General features: G+C 35.2%; 1 protein-coding gene across 1 annotated transcript in view; it reads right to left on the reverse strand.

The window, feature by feature from the left end:
- Positions 1-21136, reverse strand: part of KCNH7 (potassium voltage-gated channel subfamily H member 7) — a gene marked incomplete at its 3' end in the record, with an annotated part of 221040 nt that overhangs the window by 45294 nt on the left and 154610 nt on the right. Inside the window, exon 6 of the mRNA XM_084264659.1 lies at positions 18108-18322. Within this exon, the coding sequence (XP_084120785.1) occupies positions 18108-18322 (215 nt within the window). The remainder of the gene's footprint in view (positions 1-18107; positions 18323-21136) is intronic.

A 21136-nucleotide genomic window follows, 5' to 3' on the forward strand; every position in this document is an offset into this window, starting at 1 on the left:
GTGAGTGTCCTTGACAACTATCTCCACTTTGAGTTTTGTGGTGCAGAAAACTTTCATGCACAGGCAGATCTCACTGAAGCTATAGTTCTAGTACAGCTAAAGGTGTGACAAAGAAGGGTGCCAGAGTATTGCCTTTTGCTTTACTCCTACTTTTGTAAATGCTAAAGCTTATTATCATTCTTTTACAAGTATGGATTTTTTTTCTGTTGGTGTTATCTAAGTTGGATTTCAATTTTATTTGGAAGGGATTATGTTTGTCTGCTCTGCTTGATTTGCTGGCTCTAGAAGCTGAAATGTTTGCTTTGTTGCAAAGAGCAAGCATAGCATGGGCACCAGATAAAACAAATTTCCTTTGGCTGTTCCTCCAGTCTGATTGAACTCTGACATGAGGGAACAAAACCTTTAAGGATAAGAAGGTAAATTATGTTTTCATCTCTATTCAATACTTGGCATAGTTATAGAGACTGTCAGCAATGATGTTAATTATTGCCTTATGTGCTGCAAGTGCTCTCCAAATCCTATGGGACTCAGATCACCACTTCATTTTACACAGACCAATGAACAAACATGAGATGGTGACAACCTTCAGTTTCTACCTATTTGGGCAAATGACATATTTGAGAAATCTTATACCCATTTGTCACTGTTTTACTTCTATTTACTCCTTATCCCACTCCTAATTAAAAACAATACTGTTACAAAATCAGACCTCTCAAAAGTAATTAAAATGAATAATACTCCTGAAATGAAATGATGACTAGAAGGAAAAAATACCTTGTCAGCAATATTGCCCACTTTCATTTGCTTTTTCTGTAGCAGAATTAGTTTGGGATTTGAGATTTCAGCTTGTTCAAGATTGAGGAATTTCATGCTCCTCAAACATAATCTTATAAGACTATAAGGGTCAGCAGACTCCTTTCTGTTTAACTTTCCAACAGCAAGTGTTGTATAAACCTTAGATGCTATCCTTAGTAATCTAAGTGGCACTTCTTATTTAGTGAAGTTCTACTCTGAAAATGTTGTGAGAACACCAGGGTTAATAACCACTCTTCTCCTTTGAACTATGAAGAAAGAAACGATTAAGCCATCCAAAAGATTATATGGTACCTTCAAGCAGCCATTAAGCACCATGCTGAGGTGATGGTAGAGGCTCTTCATCTATTTTTTATATTGTAACTAGGACTTGCATTTAAGTAATGGTGTTAGCTATTTTTTTATGCATTAAACACACTAGCTGACAGCAAGCTGAATCATAGGCATTACTTAGTCTCTTAAGCAGTCTTAATACTTTCAGACCCCCACCTGGTGTGTTGACAAGAATGTTTTCCTAGTATCTGAGAGCAGTGTGAGTATACATGGCAAGGGAGCTGCTATTTATATAATTTATATCAGTGTTCTCCTGCTGGATTTTTAGACAATAAAGGAAACTGATTAGACAAGAACAATAAAGCTTACTTCACGTGTTTCTTGCAGTTGATTGAAATTTTCAGCCAGTATGCTTCTCTTCTGAGCAACACATAATGTAAATTGGACTTACTCCCCTGAAATCTGGCTCCTATTTTCATTTTACATTTATTCCTAGACTGGTTTTGACTGAGTGAGGTGAAATTGAAGAGTACAAACCCCAAAACCCCAGTAGGGCAAAAAGATCAAAGAGCAATATAAAAGTGATCATAGCAGAAATAGACACTGCTTTTTCATGCTAGTTTCTTAGACACACACAGCAGGAGAGGCTGACTGATGGTTGTGAGATTCATATTCATAACGTGATATAAAACTTCAGACTTCAGCATTATTTACTCTCATGCAATGGGAAGTGAAAACAAACATTATGAGACTATTTTTGTTTATGGGATGAAAAGAAAGAAGGTGGGAGCTTGTTTCTCAAATAAAAAATCTCAGACGCATATACATAGAAAAACAGAAAATACATTATTGGGTTTCATGTTGGCAGTTTCAATAAAGACTGAATTTATTGTTTTGCTGTTGTGTGACATCCTTGCATGGCTTGGTTACTGATGATGGCTAATCTTCAGCATCTTAGCTAGATGGAAGACTTCAGTGGACTGAGCAATCCACTCAAAAGCCTGACACTATTTCCACTTCCTTAAAATAATGTTGACAAATTCATTTTTAGTGAAAAGACATTTTATTAACTTATCTCTTCCGGACAGTGAAGCTCTCCTTCAGGTTTGGATTGTAAACCAGGTGCATAGGGAATGAAAGGTTTTTAAAGGTAAGGAGCAGCACTGGGACGAGACTAAAGTATTGCAGTGCTAAAAAGTCTCTGAACCTTGAGATATGACATGAAGAAAAACCCGCAATTCTTCAAATCTTACCAAAGAAACGATTATAATGCTAAGTAGCAAAAGCAATAGGCTTTGTCTTAAAAAAATTTAGAGCTATTCAATCTTGACTGAATTTCTCAATGATCTTAGACAAGTTGACTCTGACTTCTGTTGAGTAGAGAGAATAATATTTTCCTACTATACTGAAAGCATCTTGCAAGGATAATGAGTGGAAAGCATTCATTACACAACAGCAATGAGTTAGCATCATTATTATTCCTCTAAATTTAGCTCTTTCTTTTTATTTTTAAGATTGATTCAAATATTTGTCTTCTTTTAATTTTGAATTTATATCTTAATGGCAACACTTTCCAGATTATTTTTATTTCCTGGATGAAAACACTTTATTTTTGTTATCTATTATGCAAACCATACACTTTCAAGAGAGTCTGAGAGACCTGTATTGCTATGTATCACATGTATATTCATAAGTTTTGTTCTGAGGCATTTTCAGTCTAAATTTATTAAAGAATGCAAATGCATACAGTAAAACCCAAAGAAGTAGAAACAAAGTAAAGATGCATAATAGTGCATTAATAAATCATAACAGAAATAATAAACGATAAGCCATCTGTTTAGAAAAACACCATGAATTGTTAAAGAAACCCTTCTGTCAACCCACTGCATGCATTTACAGTATGGTTTCCTAGATATTCTAGCACTATAAAAGAGAAAGTGTGGGGTTGGCTTATTACATGGCTCTTCAAGCAGCTAAGCACATGAACATGGAGTACGAACAGAAAGCATGCGTGATGCTATCAAGAAGCACTGAACTAATTCTGTGAGCATATTGTGATTGAATGGACCAGATGCTGTATTCAGAAAGCATTGGACCTTTTGCACTTTTGCTAAGAATTCACAGTATTTTTCTTCTGTATAACTCCAAACAGACAGCAGATACATGATTAACGTACACTTGCACAAACAATATGTAACATATTCACAATCTAGGTAAGACCTTTCAGCATGGAAAAAACTATTCCACATCCAGAAGATTTGAACAAAGAGCAATATTTACAGGTAGCAAACAGATCCTACTCAACAGGTAGAAGGATGTACATTATATCTATACAAAATATAGATGTGGAAGTTTTATGGGTGTGTTTTCAGAAAGATACATTTCTATACCTTATGACCAAGTGTGTTTCTCATGAACTGTGTATTTAAATGATGCAGTTATATTCAGTACAAACTACTATTTCGTCACTGCTACTTTTGCCACAGATGAATTAAAGTAAAGCTTGTACTAGCAAGGTTAGCTCTTGCATAGCACCATTCAGGTTTAAAGACTTTTAAAAACATTTACTAAAGCTCATATAGTCCCATATTACTTGGGGACTTTATAATAAACATTTATTTCACCCATAAAACATCTTGCATAAAACAATGGAAAATGCCACCAGTCCACTCAATGTTAAGATGATTTATTTATAGGAAATGCTATATGACATGAAAAAATATCATTTTGCCGATGTCTTGCTGGGCTCTGTCCAATGCTAGGCACACAGCCCTGACAGATAAATGGTTGATTATTCCTACATCTTTAAGTCAGGGAAGTTGTAGAAATGTAGCAACATATCAGCTCCTTGTACACTGAGAGACTTGAATATCTTTATTATGAGTAAAGACTGAAGAAACTTAGAAATCTATCATTGTATAAAGTACATTCAGCACCCAAATCTGCAATTTACACGAAAATGCGAACACGACCATAATGGAACCAGGATAATTCTAATACAGACTTTATTGTAATCAAAAATAAGGGAAGGAATTTGGAAGAACTTTAGACTTTTCAGATCTAATCCAATACATTTCCAAGTTGCATCAGAAAGCCAAAAGCATTCTTGTTACCTGACTGTAGCAGTGAAAGGTGACTACATTAATGAAATATAAAGCATGTTCTGTTTTCTCAAAGAACTCAGGCAAGAAGTGACATGAGAACTTCATACCCTTCTCATTTTTATTGGAGGTTTCCATAGATCATTAGTCTGGGTTAATCATAATGAGCTCGAAGTAATTTCACAAAAAATGAAAAGCTATTTGGATTTTTGTTTTCAGTAGCATTTTTAACTCTGTACAAGTTTGTTATTTATTTAGCAAATCAAGGAAGGTAGCATCTCCTAAATTCCAGTAAAGATAAGTTGCAATTCCTGTTTGCTCTCTGATGTAGCTCATGGTGCAAAATTAACACTACCAATATTATCCCAACTCCCTTTGATCTTGAGTACAGTCTCTTCTTTTAACGTGATTTTCAGATCTTTGCTAACGAGGCCAATAACAGTATTGAACAGGAAAAACAGGGAAAACGAGAAACAAGAAATGTGAAACACATACAGCTAAAACCATATTCCTGTAATGGTTAACCCTTTTTACAGTGGCCATAGACCTTAAATGCAAATGATAGTGTGGTTAAAAAAATAAAGCAGTATTACTTCAACTTTAAAGAGGATATGATTTCGCATTGGAGATTTTAGTGTATTTGTGGAACTCTCTTCTCTTGGTGTAACCTCTCCTGTCTCTATTTTCTCCTGTGTATTAGTTCTACTGAAGCTACCAAGCTATATCTAGCAAGGACATCTCTTCACTTTTCTTCTCTATTCATACCGGTACTGTGAGACCCCTACAGACTGAACCTCCTAAAGAGATCTCTGATCTAAAAAGACACAAAAATAAATATTACACAAATATTACCGAGCAAATGGAAATGAAATCAGCATTTTCTCCCTGAAGGTAGACATTACCTAATTCCCCAGAAGACTAACGGTCTTTCACAATTTAGTCATTTGATGATTCTTTTCCTTGATGCTGGCATGAACAACTAATAAGATTACACCAGTATTGAATGAAAGCTGAAATGCTTTTGTCGTTGTGCACCCTCCAAACACAGCATTATATACTGCTTTCACACATCAACATTACAAAGCTTTTTTAAATTTAAAAGATGTTTTTACTTTTTTTTTTTCAAAGGATTGCTATTAAAGAAAGTCTTCTTAACCAAGAAATACTAATGCTGGGGAATGTTAATACCTGTCTTATTCTTTTGTCTGTATTAAGTGTTTTAAAATTATGTAGTATGACAATTTGTACATAATGCTGAAACTTAACTTTGTGTCAGAGAGTTTGAAGTACATCCATAAGGCCTCCATATATAAAGCTTTTGTTAAAAAAAATCTGCTGCTGTGTGAAAATATGAACTGTCCTTGCCTGTCCTATGTTTCCCATTTGGGACTTCAGATACAAGAGGATATAAACCTTTCTTATTTAAACAATGGGCTCAATATTTCTTTGTTTGCAGGATCAGAAATAGCACAGTAGATTTTTCTTTCATATTTTGACATTTACACATATTCACAGCGTAATTTTAGATTACATTGGTAATTAGGCACTGAAACTGCGCTTTTGGTATTACTGGTTGAACCTGAAAAAACACAGCTTATCACCATATTTTAATAGTTTTTGTTGCAGAAGTCAATTTGTCACTAAATAAAGCTTTTTTTGAGTTGCTGAAGACAGATTTTGTGGCATTCTCAACCTGAAAGGCATAAACACTGAAAAGGTTTTTGAATATTCAGTAAATTAATATTCTGGAGGACCTGCAATTTGGTAGGCAATGAGATAGTGTGAGAGAAGAAAAACCTGGGTAAATTTTAAGTGGAATTTGGAATCAATTTGATAATAAATGTCCAAAAGGTTTCAGTTAAGCTGAACAATAATGCTGTCTGGTGGTGTTAAAATTTAAGAAAAATTCTAACTGAGACCTATATATAAACTCTCAATATATTGACATAATAATCACAAAGTTGATACTGGAAAATCCACAAGGAATAGAGACTGGCTGATTTAAAAAGGCCTTGTCTATCTGTCAGGATAACACTGCTGCACTGACAAGTTACTTTGGTTGAATTGTTCTCTCTCTGCCTTGTGTAGTTTAGTTACAATCCCACTTCTGAGGGCTTTTTATATGGAATAACTGGTATAGGTGAATAATTTCCTGCCTGTATGCATGCTTTACGGCACTCTGATTCCTCTTTAATCTCCTGCACTGTAACGTGTAGAATTTCTGTTGCTAAAGCCACAAATCTTGTCAGGTGGAAAAACTGTCATCTCAAACTCATCCCAAAACTCTTGTTTCAAATGGTTTGTTTCTTCCAAGAGAGGAGTGAAATGGTTCTTTCCAGCTTTTGCTGGAAAGGCTTGTGAGAAACACAACTGAGCAAGTGATGTGCTGACAACAGGGTTTTACATGGCTCCTTGCTGTCCCTGTTGGTGAAGTTTTAACTTCTGATATCTCTGTATGTCATTCCCCATATTTCCTCTTTAGGGCTGTCATTAAACTACATTTCATTACACTCTGGAATGTAATGTTCAGAGAAGTAATGAAAGTATTCTAGGTCATGTCATATAAAAAATATGATGAAACAGAGAGCAAATTTAAGATCTGACCAATGGCTGAAGCCCACACCCACACAGTATATGTTTCCATCAGTGACATGACTCATCTGTGTACAGTCATTGGGTTGATGCCTTGAAATTATAACAGCTGTACTGACTGACTCACTGAACTGGACTCTTGCTAGTACTTGCACTCTATAAATGTAATGATACCCATGAACACTGAACACCCCCGAAATGTATTATTACATCAGAGAACTCAAAAATATATCAATACAAAGCTAAGAGGCATGTCTTATTACCAAGTAAATTGGCCTTCCATGTGAAGAGAATTACAAAACTATTCTTTGTCTTAAAGATTTATAAAGATTCCTCAAGAAATGTTGTCCATTTATTTACCTTTTGATAGGGTAGCATCCTCCCTTGGTGATGATGAAAACTTTTGAATCCAACTCAGATTTGAGATCACTAGGACTTCCTGGGAGTGCCGAGCGCCTTATAGCACCGAGGCCTTGAAGTGCCATATTTTCAAGTAATTGGGTAAATTATTCATCTAAAGATATTTAGATACATAGTAACCCAAAGTCCTCAAATTGTTAAGGGAAGTTATGTATCCCATGAGATTAAAGATGGAACAGCTTTCTTCTCATGTTTGTTCAGTAAAATTGTGCAGGATTCATGGAAATAACTTTTCTATGGATGTTATTGTCAAACAAAATTGTTTACCACACTTGAACAGATGTAATAATTTAGAAAACTCACTATCTCTAACCTATCATTTATTTTCTCATGAAGATAGATATTAAAAGTGAGGAACTACTTTTATAGTTCTTTTTCCATCCATTATTTTCCATGACAAAATTAAGAAATGACTTATAGATCTTAACTTCAAGAACCTCTTCCTGACAGTCAGTATGTAATTACTTTCATATTAGTGGGTAATGCATCATCAGAGCAACACTTAGAAGCATACAGTTTTATAGAATGTGCATTACTGAACTTTAAATCTTAAATTAGTGATATGCAGTCTATCAATGAAGGAGATATTAGCAACTGACTCGTTTTTAATAATTGTTAATACCAGAATATATATAAAAATTGCATAACCCTTCTTTAAAATTCACTTTCAGAATTTTCAGTTTCAGAAGACAAAAAATGCTATCCTGCAAAATGCTGAAGAGTTTGTAATTCCTTCCTCTTCTGGCAACACTAAGGTGTTAACAAGCCTTTTTATGTCTGACAACAAAACATCAAGAGTCATATTTGTAATAAGGGCTTAAATTATTTCTGTGGGTTTTAGTCACCCAAAAGGTATTTTCTATCATTTGTTCATGGAATGACAACAAAGCAAAGTAGATTTTGTGCTAGTTGATGTTATCTTCCTCACAGTATTTGTGAAAAATGTATCTTGCATTATTACCCATTTAGTTGACAAACATTTTGATGCAGCTGAACAAGGACATAAAAGCAGTAAGAATATCTGAATTTCATGGAGTGAAAATTTAGCAGCTAAATCCAGAGTTTGTTCTATACTACAGTATTTACTGATGTAACTGTCAGGAGTAAAGGAGAAAGGGAGAAAAGATCCTTACATTCATTTTTAAGTTTAACCTTCAAATTTCATGGTAAATATTTTTTTCATAACCAGAAAAAAAAGCAAACTTTAGTTTCTAGAAAATTTGTGTTCTGAATTAGACCGCTTATTGTTTAAAAAGTGTGAGCTGCAATTGAAGCTGCTGTGGTAGCTGGTGGAAAGCTTCATTTAGAAATGTTCATCTCCCCTGTGACCTTCCAGCATTTATGCCTAATGAGTATATGCCAACCTGATTCACTTAAAGGAGATGTCTAATCTTAATGTTCTGCTCATGGTCCTTTCTTCTCAACACTTATGGGAAAGTTTAATGCATTACCCAATTACATTCCAACTAAAAAGCCATTTGGCAATAGGAGATGGAATAGATTGCATACACATGTACACACAATGCAACAATAAAAAACACATTCCACTACCAAAACCAACCTATATAAGCATGATCCAGATTTCTAGAGCTATCCATTCAATTAATACTTGTTAGGCAGAAAAAATAACGGTGAACTGAGCAGATTTGCTTTTCCTCAATCAGTAACTGGATCTTACATTAGGTATTTTTCTCAGATGTAAAACCATATTTTGGTTTGGGAGAATTGTGGCAGGGCCTGGTAGCACCCTCACTATGATTCTTCACTAGTTTTTCTAGTACTTAACAAAAACATTCTGATGACATCAGTGAGCCAAAAATAACACCTTGAGAAGCTCTACCTTGCCTCTGTTATGTTAAATGATGCTTATGTTCTGGAGAGAACAGGACCTTTTACTTATGGATTTAACGAAGGAGATATGGGTACCTTTTTGGCACTATGGCTGATCACACATATAATTCCAGGCATCAAGGTTCAATCCAGTGGAAAAAAATGCCTAGGATAGAAGCCTAACTGTAAGCTTTAATGTTCTTAATGTTCACTGTTTTCTAGATATATTGACTAATTTATCACACTCTACAAACTGCAGAATAGGATATTCACTGTTGCAGTTTCTTTAGCTTGATATTGTAGGTGTAAAGAAGAGAAAATAGCATAATATATCTGGAAATCACTACCCTATACAAAACATATTTTTCAAGCTTATTTTGAAAACCTGGAAGTAGGCTGCTGTCCACATGCTATCTTAACAATATTCATCAAAATAGTTTTGTTGGCCTCTAAAACTCAAGATGACCATGATCTATAAGCACTGATTTCTTGCTCACCTCCAAACCCATTAGAGGTTAAACTAGAGTAAAAGGTGCTACTCTCATTTGGTTATAGTCTTCCATTGTTAACCAACCTTCAAGCCGGAGAAAACTAAACAGAATAGATTGGTACAGATGTGAGACCATACCATACCATACAACTGTTCTTTTGTTTCAAAAGAGAGTAGGTTTCTTCATAATTCATAGAATTCATTTAGAAAGTGAGCATTTTCGAAGAAGATGGATACTGAGATTAGAAAAAAATGCAAAGCTGTGAAATGAAGGACTTTTCCTCTCCTTTAATAAATGTTTCTCATTTATTAGTAGTAGTATTCTGAACAGGCTGTGTGGAGCTGAACATGCCAGCTTTCACCATATCAAATTAAAAGTAGTTACTGCAATTTTCATATTTAAAAAGATGCTGCCTTAATGTGAAACTGCCATTCTTTGAATAAAAAACTATGCTGGAAAATACACCTAAAGTTTCTTAAAGACAATTCCACCATGTGCTACAATGATTCATTCAGCTGTCAAAGAAAAAAATTTATCTCAGATAAATCTAATTCAAGACCACCCTGATAGCAGGAAGATTAAATTCTTTCAGTTTGCTGTGTACTATGAATATCAACTAAATATTCATTGAATTTAGCCGCTTTATTTTAGATAGACTTGAATTTTATAGTATATTTCTACACTCTAGAATGCCTGAACTATTCACTTTTTCTTGAGATTTTTGTTGTGCTCAATATCACCTATACCACACATAAAGCTCAATAAATGCTTTGAAACTATGTGTTACCACACTTTCAAGGTCGCTATTTTGTGAATATAATACTTGGGATTCAATGGCCCTTTGATTTTTGGTTCATACAGCTGGTTCCTGATTTTCCTGATACTGTGATTTTTTTGATATTTCAATATAATTTGAGGAGCATTAACATCAACTTTTTTTTTTTAAAAGAGAAGCATTTTTTTCTGAACTATTCTGGGTATGAACTTCTCTATTGATCCTGTTTCCAGTTACAAGCTGAAAACATAATCTAAGTTCTAAGACATGGCAGATCATAGATGACAAGAACGACCTTCTCATTTGGCTTATTATTTTTGAGGGAATTTGGAATTCATCAAACAGCATACTGTGCTGACTGGGTCTTTGCTTTTCCTTATTTTTCTAATGCTATAAAAAACATCCCAAACCCTAACCAGAAAATATTTTCCTCAGCTGCCATTAGCTCCATCAAGTCCAACCAATCCACATGCTTCTCTCCTACCCCCTGCCCAAGCCAAAAGACTACTAGCCTTGCTGCTGTTTCTCATTTATATCCTTAATGCCACCTAGTTTCTAATCAGTACTAGAAGAGAGCTTTTTTAGATTTATCATGTTATATCATCACCTTACTCAATGCAAATTGTGAGAACTTTCTGCTCTCACATTTAGTTTATTCATTGATTTTGCTCATTAGGGATTTGTGGGAATTTAACTATTTTCTTGAAAAAAATAATGTCAAATTATGCACCAGTTTTTCACTTTTTGTATTAGGTAGAATTGTGCAGAAATGAAACTCATTACTGGCAATTGTTAGCTGAACATACCTGTGTGTTTTCCTCTGATGAAAATGACTCTTAAGTGGCGTGAATATGTAATTTCAGGTAAATGCTAAATATTGCCTCCCTAGGTTATGGCACTCTGTGGCTAGATCCAGCACCGATTACGACAGTATGTACATGTGACATCTCTGGCCCTAGAGCAGAGCTCAGAATCAAGATTGTTTGAGGGTAAGGGCACTGAGGGAGGAAGGGAGAGAGGTAAAGAGGGAGGGAAGAGTCCTGAGTCTGAGTCCCTGATGCCCAGGGTTATTTATGTGGATGTTTTAACAGATGGTCATTTATGTAATATAAGTGACAATCAAAATACTCTGGGACTACAACCCAGGATTGCCTTATTCTAAGTGAGTACCCTACATGTTAGCTACACCAGCAATATTCCTTGTAAAATGCCAGCTCTTTCTTGCCCATGAGATCCACAGCTTTTTGCCCTCCTCCCTCCCTCTTTCAGCACACCAGCTGCTATTGCTGTCTAACGCTGGGTGATTTTTCTCCAGGAAAATACATGTTTCTGCTGACCTAAACATAGAAACTGTTTCCTGAGTTAACATGGTAACCACCTGACTTGAATCTAACGTTGAAGTTATGGTCTTTTGAGTAGGAGGTTTGGCTAAATGGCCTCTAGAGGTCTCTTCCTCACTACATTTTTATATGTTTCTAAGGTTATGTAAAAGAGATTGTGACTCCTTTCCTGGCTGTTTTCAGGCAGCTCTAATTGCATGTGTGAAAAGGTGTTATTTCAGGCTGTGCATGCCAAGTGAATCAGAGGATTTTGCCAGTTCTCTGGATCTCAGTGGGGCTTGACGGGCTAAGCAGGGGCTTGACTTCTTGCAGTTCAGAGTGGGACAGTTCTGATGTTTCTCGAAACTGTTGGTTTAACTGAGTAACCTACCAAGTTTATAAACTCCCAAGGTCAATCCACCATGAAGTGGGGGTTTGAGGGTTTAGAGCTGTAGTCTAAAGAAATGAGGTTTGCCTAAGTGCTGCTTACACCTTCGTTTTAATTAGTTTTACCTGCTTTGTAGGCATTAGTTCTTATACCCTCAACATATTCGTTAAATTAATTGCTTCAGAGCTACAATGCAATCTGGAAGACTGTGTCTGCCTATTTCCCTCTGACATATTAGCATCAAAAGAAGAATGTTGCTTTAGAAAAAGATCTAGTGTTAAAAAAAATTAATGTGCTCCATTCCATGATAGTGTCATAGAATATATCCCTAACTATTTGGTTGAAGGCAGTAACAACAAAGAGATCCCTAAAAATATTGATTGATGGAAATTGTAATTCATAGAAGATACTGGATACTTTTTCCAAACTCAGCAAAATCAGGCAATACTTTCTCAGAAAAGCAGATCTTAGGGGAAGGACATGGACTAATTAAGGATGCATCCAGGTTACATGCTTCAAAGCAGCTGGGCTTTCCAACTGCTCCATTTCTACCATATGCTGTGAAATCTTCCCAAAACACTGCAGCAGTTCAGATGCCTTACCCTATTCAGCTGTCAAAAAAAGAAGAGGCTCCACTGAAAACAATCACTGTCAAGCGATATTTTATCTTTCACAATTGCTATGGCCATTTTGTTACTTGATGCAATAGCAAGTATTTCTAATTAAAATGCTATGCTTGTTTCTGAAACAGATTAAAAGAGTGAATTTTGTTTTCTGCTTCCATGCACTTTGCATAGCTATTTGCTCTGGGGCAAAAGAACCTACTCTCCCATTTCGGTGATGTTTTTGCACAGGTATAAAAGACTATCCTGACACTGGGGTGTCACACCTTCTAAATGGTATTGAAATTACACACATTTATACCTCTTCTATAATTACATCTATAGTAATTATAAAGCCTAATTATAAAATGATAATAAAAGATGAAAATTATATTTAGCACTCTCGTGCAATAATTGTAAACAAAGAGAATAATTCCTGTATAAGTATCATTGATTACAGATATAGCAAATAATAGACAAAAGAAGATTCTCACTTCAGCAGAAACCAAAAATTTAAACTTTCTATACAGTATCTAGGGAATGTTGGCTCTGCTTACCCCTCAATTTCATTATTATATGTATGTCTCACTGTGTAATTGGAAGACGTATCAAAATTGTTTCTCCTTAATTCAGAATTTTCTGCTTTATGTCAGCTTGTGTTCCAAAATGAACAGCCTTGAAATGTTGTTTGTGTGTGAAGAGTTATTGCATGATGTAAACAGTGCAGTGTGTCAGCTGAATCAGACAGCTGAAAATGTATAGCTCAATAATTTGGTTTATTTTTAGGTCTTATATTGCCCCTCTCTATCCTAGATGCTGCTAGTCTTCTTTTAGCCTGAAAACCTGAAGGTCAGTTTGAAGTCATGATCATATAATAGTTCTTTTTATATCAACAGCTGAGACTGCCCTTGGGGGATATTGTTACTTATTTCTTAATCTTTTGGGGCTAACGGAATACAGTCTGGCCAGATTACAAAATCATGCACTGAAACTACAGGGTATGTCACTGAGAGCTCTACTTTCAGAAGAGCTGTGGGTGTTCAGCATGTCTGCAAATCAGATTACAATCTTCCAATCAACTGTGTAGCCTGTCAAAGTATATATTTATCATTTCATCAGCCATATAACCAGTTTGGGTATTTCTAACAGGTGAGTGGATGATAAAACTGTATTATTTACAAAAAGTTTAAAGATCATAGAGTTTTACCTTCCTAAGTTAGCTACTGAGACAAACAATAAACAGATACATATTGGGTCTTTCAACCACACGCTTGCTAAATCTCAACAGACAGGCAAATTTCAAGGGGATCAATAATCTCTGACCATTAATGATCAGGGGCCACAAAACAACTTTTTTTAAACACCATGATAAAGAGATCAATAAATTGCTTTTATTAACTGGGCCAGCCATTGTTTGTTGTCAGTGTTAACCTATGGGTATTCAGGAATTTTCTCTGAAAATAAGCATAGCTACTGACTATTCTAACACTGATGCTGCTCTGAGTCTGTTCACAACAGAATTCACAGCTTTGAAGCCATACATCAGTGGGAACTGGTTATGTAAGAAGGTTTAAAAAACATTAGTATTTAAAATACAGATAAAATCACTTACAGTTACACCTCTACATGCTGTAACTTTACATCCAGAAGTCATCACATTCATGAAAAAATGTTGAGGGGACAGATGTAAAAATTTTGCCCCCCCTGCTTTCTTTCATATAAGTCTACTTTTTGTGCCTCGGAGAAGATTTGTCTCTTTCTAACAATCAGACAGACCCCAACTGAACCTATCCACAAAAGAGATCAGAAAATGGACTGTCCCTCCCAACAAACAGAAAATAAAAAGATTTTTTTTAAAAAAAAGTAAGTTGAGACTCTTCTAGAAGCTAGTCTATCTTAGTACGGCTAGAAATTATAATGTGAAACATTAAAAAAAACCCACCTTTCAGAAAAGTGGAATGGAAACATAAATTTAATTTTAGTGACAAATACCTACGTTGGGATATGACATTGCCAATTTTCCAGTAAGGGCTCTCTGACAGCTACTACTGGACTATTCCTCTCAGTAAAAGTCAATATTATGCAGAAACAGGCATCCAGAAGATGTTATGATACTCTGCAATATACAAGGAGCTTTGGTCAGTGAAGAGCAGTGAGACTGAGATACCTACTAATTCAGGACCACTACATGTGCAGCACTTCACTGCAAACTATATCTTAAGGCAACATTCATCTCTATGTAATGTCATGAGCACTCATGTAGTAGTAAGGCAATATTTTAAGGATCTGTGGAGAACAATTAATAACTCATCTCTTTTTGAAGTGATTAATTTGTTTCTATTACTTAAAAGGTAAGATACTGAGGATTTTATTAATTAATTAATTAATTTGTTAATATATTAAATTATGTAGTGAAATCTCATTTACTCCACCTGCCTTTTGAAGTTTGTTTTTTTCACTTAAAGTATCAACCACTCTCCCACAACCTCTTCTGTTCCTTCTGAAATTCTCACATCTGCTTCTAATTTATTCCACCAAAATCTTATTGCTAAAGCATCCGACTCCTCTTTAAATTCTTTCTGAAACTGTATTAAATACAATAACCATCACTCATTCATTTTATTCTTCCTCTGCCTTATGAAGTTAGCAATGTGACATCCTCTCCTTTTTCACTGTCTTCGCTACATGAATTACTTCTCCAGCTTGTGGATATGATAGAAGTCATACAGCTGTTATCTCTGGAAAGAAGACCTTGTTCTTGTATCCTGTGATGCTGATACTCTGTTTGATATTATTGATGCATGAGAGAGAATCTAGAGTGCAGTCATCTGACTGCAAGGCTCACTGATACCTTAGTGCACACCACAGTCAAAGTCTCTGTGTTTTGAGCTGCACAGTGAGATGAGTCACAGTAGTGGAAAAATCAGGTTGTAACAGCGGGACTGATTTTCTCAGCAAAGTTGAAGAAAGAAAAGGGAGAGAGATACACAATGATGACTACAAAGAGAGAAAAGGATGGATGTTCGAATGGCGTATTCTGACAGGAAGTGGTCTTCCATGTCACCAAGTCCTGGGAAAGCACATTGTATTAACTATGTTTACTGCATTTCTCAGGCTCTCTCTGAAGACGTTTGGAATTCCTGCCTTAGTTTCTTTTATTAGAAGACTATTTCAGAATGTCACTACTCTGATTAAGGGTGACCTTTTAACTTACCCGGGCCATTTTATACTCATTTGCTCTTTTTCTGATATTGTCCTATAGATTAAATAGGTCATATTGCCTTCTGAACATTTTTGATGCCATATCACAGATTTACGTATCAGAGTGCTGTGCCAGCATGAGCACATCCTAATTATCTCATCTGACATTTCTGCCATATTCTATTCTCAACACTGTGCTCAAACCTTCCAAACCCACTTTTCCACTATTCTGCAGATACAAAATGGATCTACAGGCCTGTGACAAGGAAATTTAGATCTTAAAGACACAGGCAGACATGCAATGGTATCTTTGATGTGTGGACTCATATAAAGCATATTGAAATCACTGAGGATTAGAAACATAAACAGGACTAAAAGTAACCTCTTTCATCTTCTAAATGTCTATTTCTAATCTAATTAATTAATAACTAGTTAACTAGATCTCTGACTATCTAATTCAGTAGACCTACATTTATAATACTACTATTTACAAAACTACCTACATTTATAAATACTACTCTTAGGAGTTTCTCTCTGTACTTAATCCTAGAAGTAGTTGCAGCAGCAACTAAAAAACGAACATACTGAAAGAGAAATGAACAGCTGTGGGGAATTCTTTCCAATTATGGTGAATGGTATACTATCTAAGTTTGCTACACAAATTGCATTTTGCACATTATTTGAGATAGTTCTATAAAAGGGCGTAAACCATTGTCAGACTAAATTGGGAGTCCTTTGTGACATATAAAGGTTTTATAGAGCAAATTAAATTTAATTTTTAATTTAGTTAGTTTCAATGTTCCTGGAAGGTTTAGCTGATCCAAGCCATTTCTATCGGACCTTTTTGTAATATCTAAGCTGTTTGGAGAATAAACATAGATTTATTTTTATTAATTTATTTATTTTCCCATAACACTGCCATTAGTACATAGAAACTTGGCACTCTGCCACTAATTAGCCAGTCAGAATTTTGTAAAAAACAATCAAGCTTGATTTATGCTTACATAACTTATAAAAATTAGTCTTTTAAAAGTAACTTGACTTCTTGCCATATTATCTGTAAATAGATTTCTATGTATAACTACTATGAATAATTTAAAATGTATCAAAATGGATCCGAAAGAGATTAAATCTTTCACAACTGACCAGAGAAGAAAGTACAATGGTTGCAGATTTGAGTTAGCTATCAAAGACAAAATATATGAAAGATAAAAATCCAATTACTTTTTAGGCACTAACTGATCTCAAGATAGAACTGATAGAACTTTTATCTCTACTTCTCTAGGAGGGTGTACAATACATTCCTTTTTATATCCGTCAAAAGGAGTAAGAGCATGGAAAATATCTGGCATAGTACCAATGTAGCGAAGCTGCAGTCTAGTCTATAGAAGGCAGGTCAGCAGTAAGTCAAAAGCTACTCTTGACAAGATTTTCCTTATGAAATCTCTATCTGCATTCTAATACAAAGCACTTTTCCTTCAGTCTGTCAGTGGATGGGCATTTAAGGACCTACTCTCTGCGTACTAAAAGTATAAAAGTTATTTATGATACAGTCATGTCTTTATTTTTCTCAGTATGTTGCACATTGGTAGTCTGTTCTCACCAATCTCCAATATGACATCACGACACAAATGTAATATTCATACTGAATTTAGCTGAAAACTCCTGTTGTTTTCAGAATGCACTGTGTCTTAGTGTGAAGAATTGTTATCTTGAATTGTTTTCACTTTTCTTTCAGTTGTATGTGTCACTCCCAAGTATGATGGAATATATCATGTATCCAGTCCAAAGTTACCTGCATTTCATTTTGACAGCCTTTTTTGATGTATACATGTGGAAAAGATAACCACAGGAAATAGCATTACGAAAAGCCTAGGAACTGGAACAGAAATTACATGACACAGCTATGATGCCAATACCAGTGGCACAATCAACTACCACTTGTTATCGTGTTGTGCCTTGTACTAATCAGCAATTCACAAGCTGAGAAAAAAACCCCAAAACACCTAACATTCATGGCTGACAAGAATCACTGAAACTTATTTGGGGCAGTTATTCGGGCTGCATACAGCAGCTTTTTTCCATTGAAAAATAGAAAGTCAAAACTTTTTTTCTCAGCAATATAATTTAATCTTGCAAAGTACCTCAGATACAACTGAACTGGAAGTAAATAACCACTCAAACCCTTGAAATTTACTGAAGATATCCAAATAATTAATGCAAAGAGTAAGAATCTATTGAATACATTGGCAACTGGCTCCATAAAACTGGAATGGAACTAAAATAATGGGTATTACCATACCTGGGTTACTTTCTCTGTTACATTGTGCGTTCGGTCTTTCACCTTAGGTGCAATAATTGCTTTCTCTGAAGAAGGAGGAGATGAAGATTTTTTTTCACTTTTGATATCTGAAAAGTTCAGTGTGAGTTGAGGAATTTTGTTGATTGTACTGTATTTGTTGAGATTTGAATCCGATGTGGATCCCAACAGACTTGACTTGATATGATTAAAAGGTCCTGAAAAATCAAAACATGTATTTAGTATTTGGCAAATGCAGAGACATAAGTGACTATTAATGTTTAAGTGGACATGTTACAAGCGTAGCTATAATCTGTTTTTCAGTATACTACTTGTTTAATAGTAAAAATTATCTATATTTAAAAGATAACTTAATTGCTAATAAGAATCAAATTTAACATTGGATATAAATATGAAATTTCCTTTATTTATAGCTCCCAATGTTTTTTTTTATAAAGTTGATGGATTGTAAAGTACGTTCTGCATCCATCCTTACTTGTTTTCATGTTACTGGGTATGTTGTTATGCTCCATTATAACGCTGACTGAATATAAAAACTATATTCTCATTTATTTATAAAAGCAGTATTAGGACATATGATTATGTAAGGTTGCCTGGACTGAGCAAAGGCTCTATTTCACATCCAGACTATTGTTCATGCTTACATGATAGTTCAAAAATGCCTTTTGGTGAACTGGAAAGTTGAGTGGACCCTTGCTCTACCTCTGTTGACTGATCAAATAACTCCACACTTAATCAATGGAAATATTAACTTAACATTGTCCTAAAAGCCTTTCATTCCAAAGTATCACAAACTCCCAAAATGTGTTTCTTCAACCGCTGTTTTGTACTGTCATTGTAAAGTTGGCCTAGAAGCCAAAAAAATATTCTTAGAAAAATTTGCTTGTGAGAATAATACTAGAAAAAACTCTATAGAGATATTTAGATATCAAGAGCTAAATTCAGTTATAGATTTAAGAAAAAATCCCAATTTTGCAGTCATTAGCAATGTATCTGAAGTGAGGGCTCGAAGGGTGTTTCCCAGATTTCTTAGTGTATCCTAATTCCATTATGGCCAGCGATGTGATATTTAATCTTTTACTGGGGATTTTTTGAGGTCTTGTGTTGGGTTTTTTTTGTCTTCTTGTGAGGGCAACAAGAATGGATGCTATGATTCAGGAACAGGCAGTGAGGCAGGATTAGGCCTATGGAGTAAACTTCTAAGTCAACAGCAGAACAGCTAAATTATATTATATGTGTAAATGAGTGAAATTCCAAGCAACCAGTGACCTGGAGGTAGATGTGGAGAAATGTTTCAGGCAGTGTTGAGTTTTATTTTAATTGTAATTTAAAAAAACCTTTTTAAGTGAGGGCTAGTCTTCCCTCATACCTGGCTTAGAATGCTTGTAGAAGAACCAGACTTTTGTTTTCTTAATTTAAAAATATTTATACACATGCTTCCTACCTCCCAAGTTCATGCTAGTTATAGGTTAATGTGGGCCAGAGACAGAAATCCTCCAGTACTCCATTTCAAAGTGTTCCACTGTGCAAAAATGAATTCAAAATAATAAGGGAGGGCACGATGCTCTAGACTAAAAACTTCAGGTGCTCCCTTATGAGAGATCAACCTGGTGGTTCTGTTCTCAAGACTGACTTTATTTTGTCCACTGATCATTTGATGTGAGGTAAACTGAAATTGTTGGTGAGTGCTTTAACCACTAAAGTACAAAATCAGTCCTTTTTCTCTTTAGACCAATGAACCTGGTATATTTTTTGTGGAACTAGAGAAAGGAAGAAAGTACTATCTTTCTTCCACAAGAAAGGCTAAAGAGCCTGGTACTGAGGAAACTACCAAGGAATTATATTTTGCTTGAACACCTTTTGGCCCAGGTAGGACCATCATGTACATGAGTCTAGTAAAAAGTGGGTTTTAGAAAATATCAGGGCTCACCATCTCCTCACAGATCAGTGAAGGGTCTAATTTGGCTGGTGTGTGCTACCTATGTGTGGTCAGATTGAAGGTTTTCAGGTCTACTTCTCCACATAGTTGTAGCAATTATTAGTTTTTGGATATCCAGTTTGGGCTATTTGTCAGATAAACAAGATTCTTGATACCTAAGGAAATCAAGGCTAAGAGGAAACCACAGGACCCTAGGCAAATCCATGATTAGATAGTATTATTAGCCTGGGATTTTTGTGGGTGTTTTTTTTTTTTTTTAAATCTTTATAGATGCTTAAAGTTTTGCTTACACTCTCTCTTTTGCTACCTAAACCTCATGCCTCAGAATGTGACATCCACCTTCTTTTGCTTTATAAAGTGGTGAAAGGCATATACACCTTCCTCATCGATACTGATAATTGAAATATGTTACCAGCTTAAGTACAGCCCAGGCTGGCAGCAATTGAGCTAATACTTGACAGCCACTGGACCTTTGCTGTACTCTCATAGCAGGAAGCAGAAAAAGAGGGCCATAACAAATCACAATCACAATTGACACTAATTGGCACCCTGATTGACATTTTCAGCAGAGCAGCCAAGAATTGACTAAGCAGGGAGAATGACATGCTTCTGCCTATCCCACAGAAGAGATACTTTAAGGGTAAGTTTGAGCTCCCTGTTTTCATGTTAGGATTCCATTGTCCCTGCTTAAACAATGCACTGAGAAATTATTTCACTGAAATGATTTGTCATCACCAGCAGTAAATACGTTTATAAAAGTTGCTTTAGAGTACAGAGACTTTGTTTTTATCCCCAAGTTTTTTTGCCAACATACACATGAAGCAAATGATTTTGTAGACCATGAATCACTTTACAGAATCTGTCATGCACTGCATGCAGTTTAGAGAGAGGACTAGGTACACACACTTTTTGCATCATGCATGAAGTCACAAACCAGTTTTAAGACATAGCTACAAGTATTACAATTAAACTGAACATTTTAGTAATTGTTTTCTAGAAATGGAGGAAGTAATTTAAGAATTATGTTCAAATTGCTTCTGAAAGATGTAGGCCAGCGTTGGTGAATAGAAAT

The sequence above is a fragment of the Gallinula chloropus genome, assembly GCF_964237585.1.
Source record: "Gallinula chloropus genome assembly, chromosome: 5".
In the NCBI taxonomy this organism is placed as follows: domain Eukaryota; kingdom Metazoa; phylum Chordata; class Aves; order Gruiformes; family Rallidae; genus Gallinula; species Gallinula chloropus.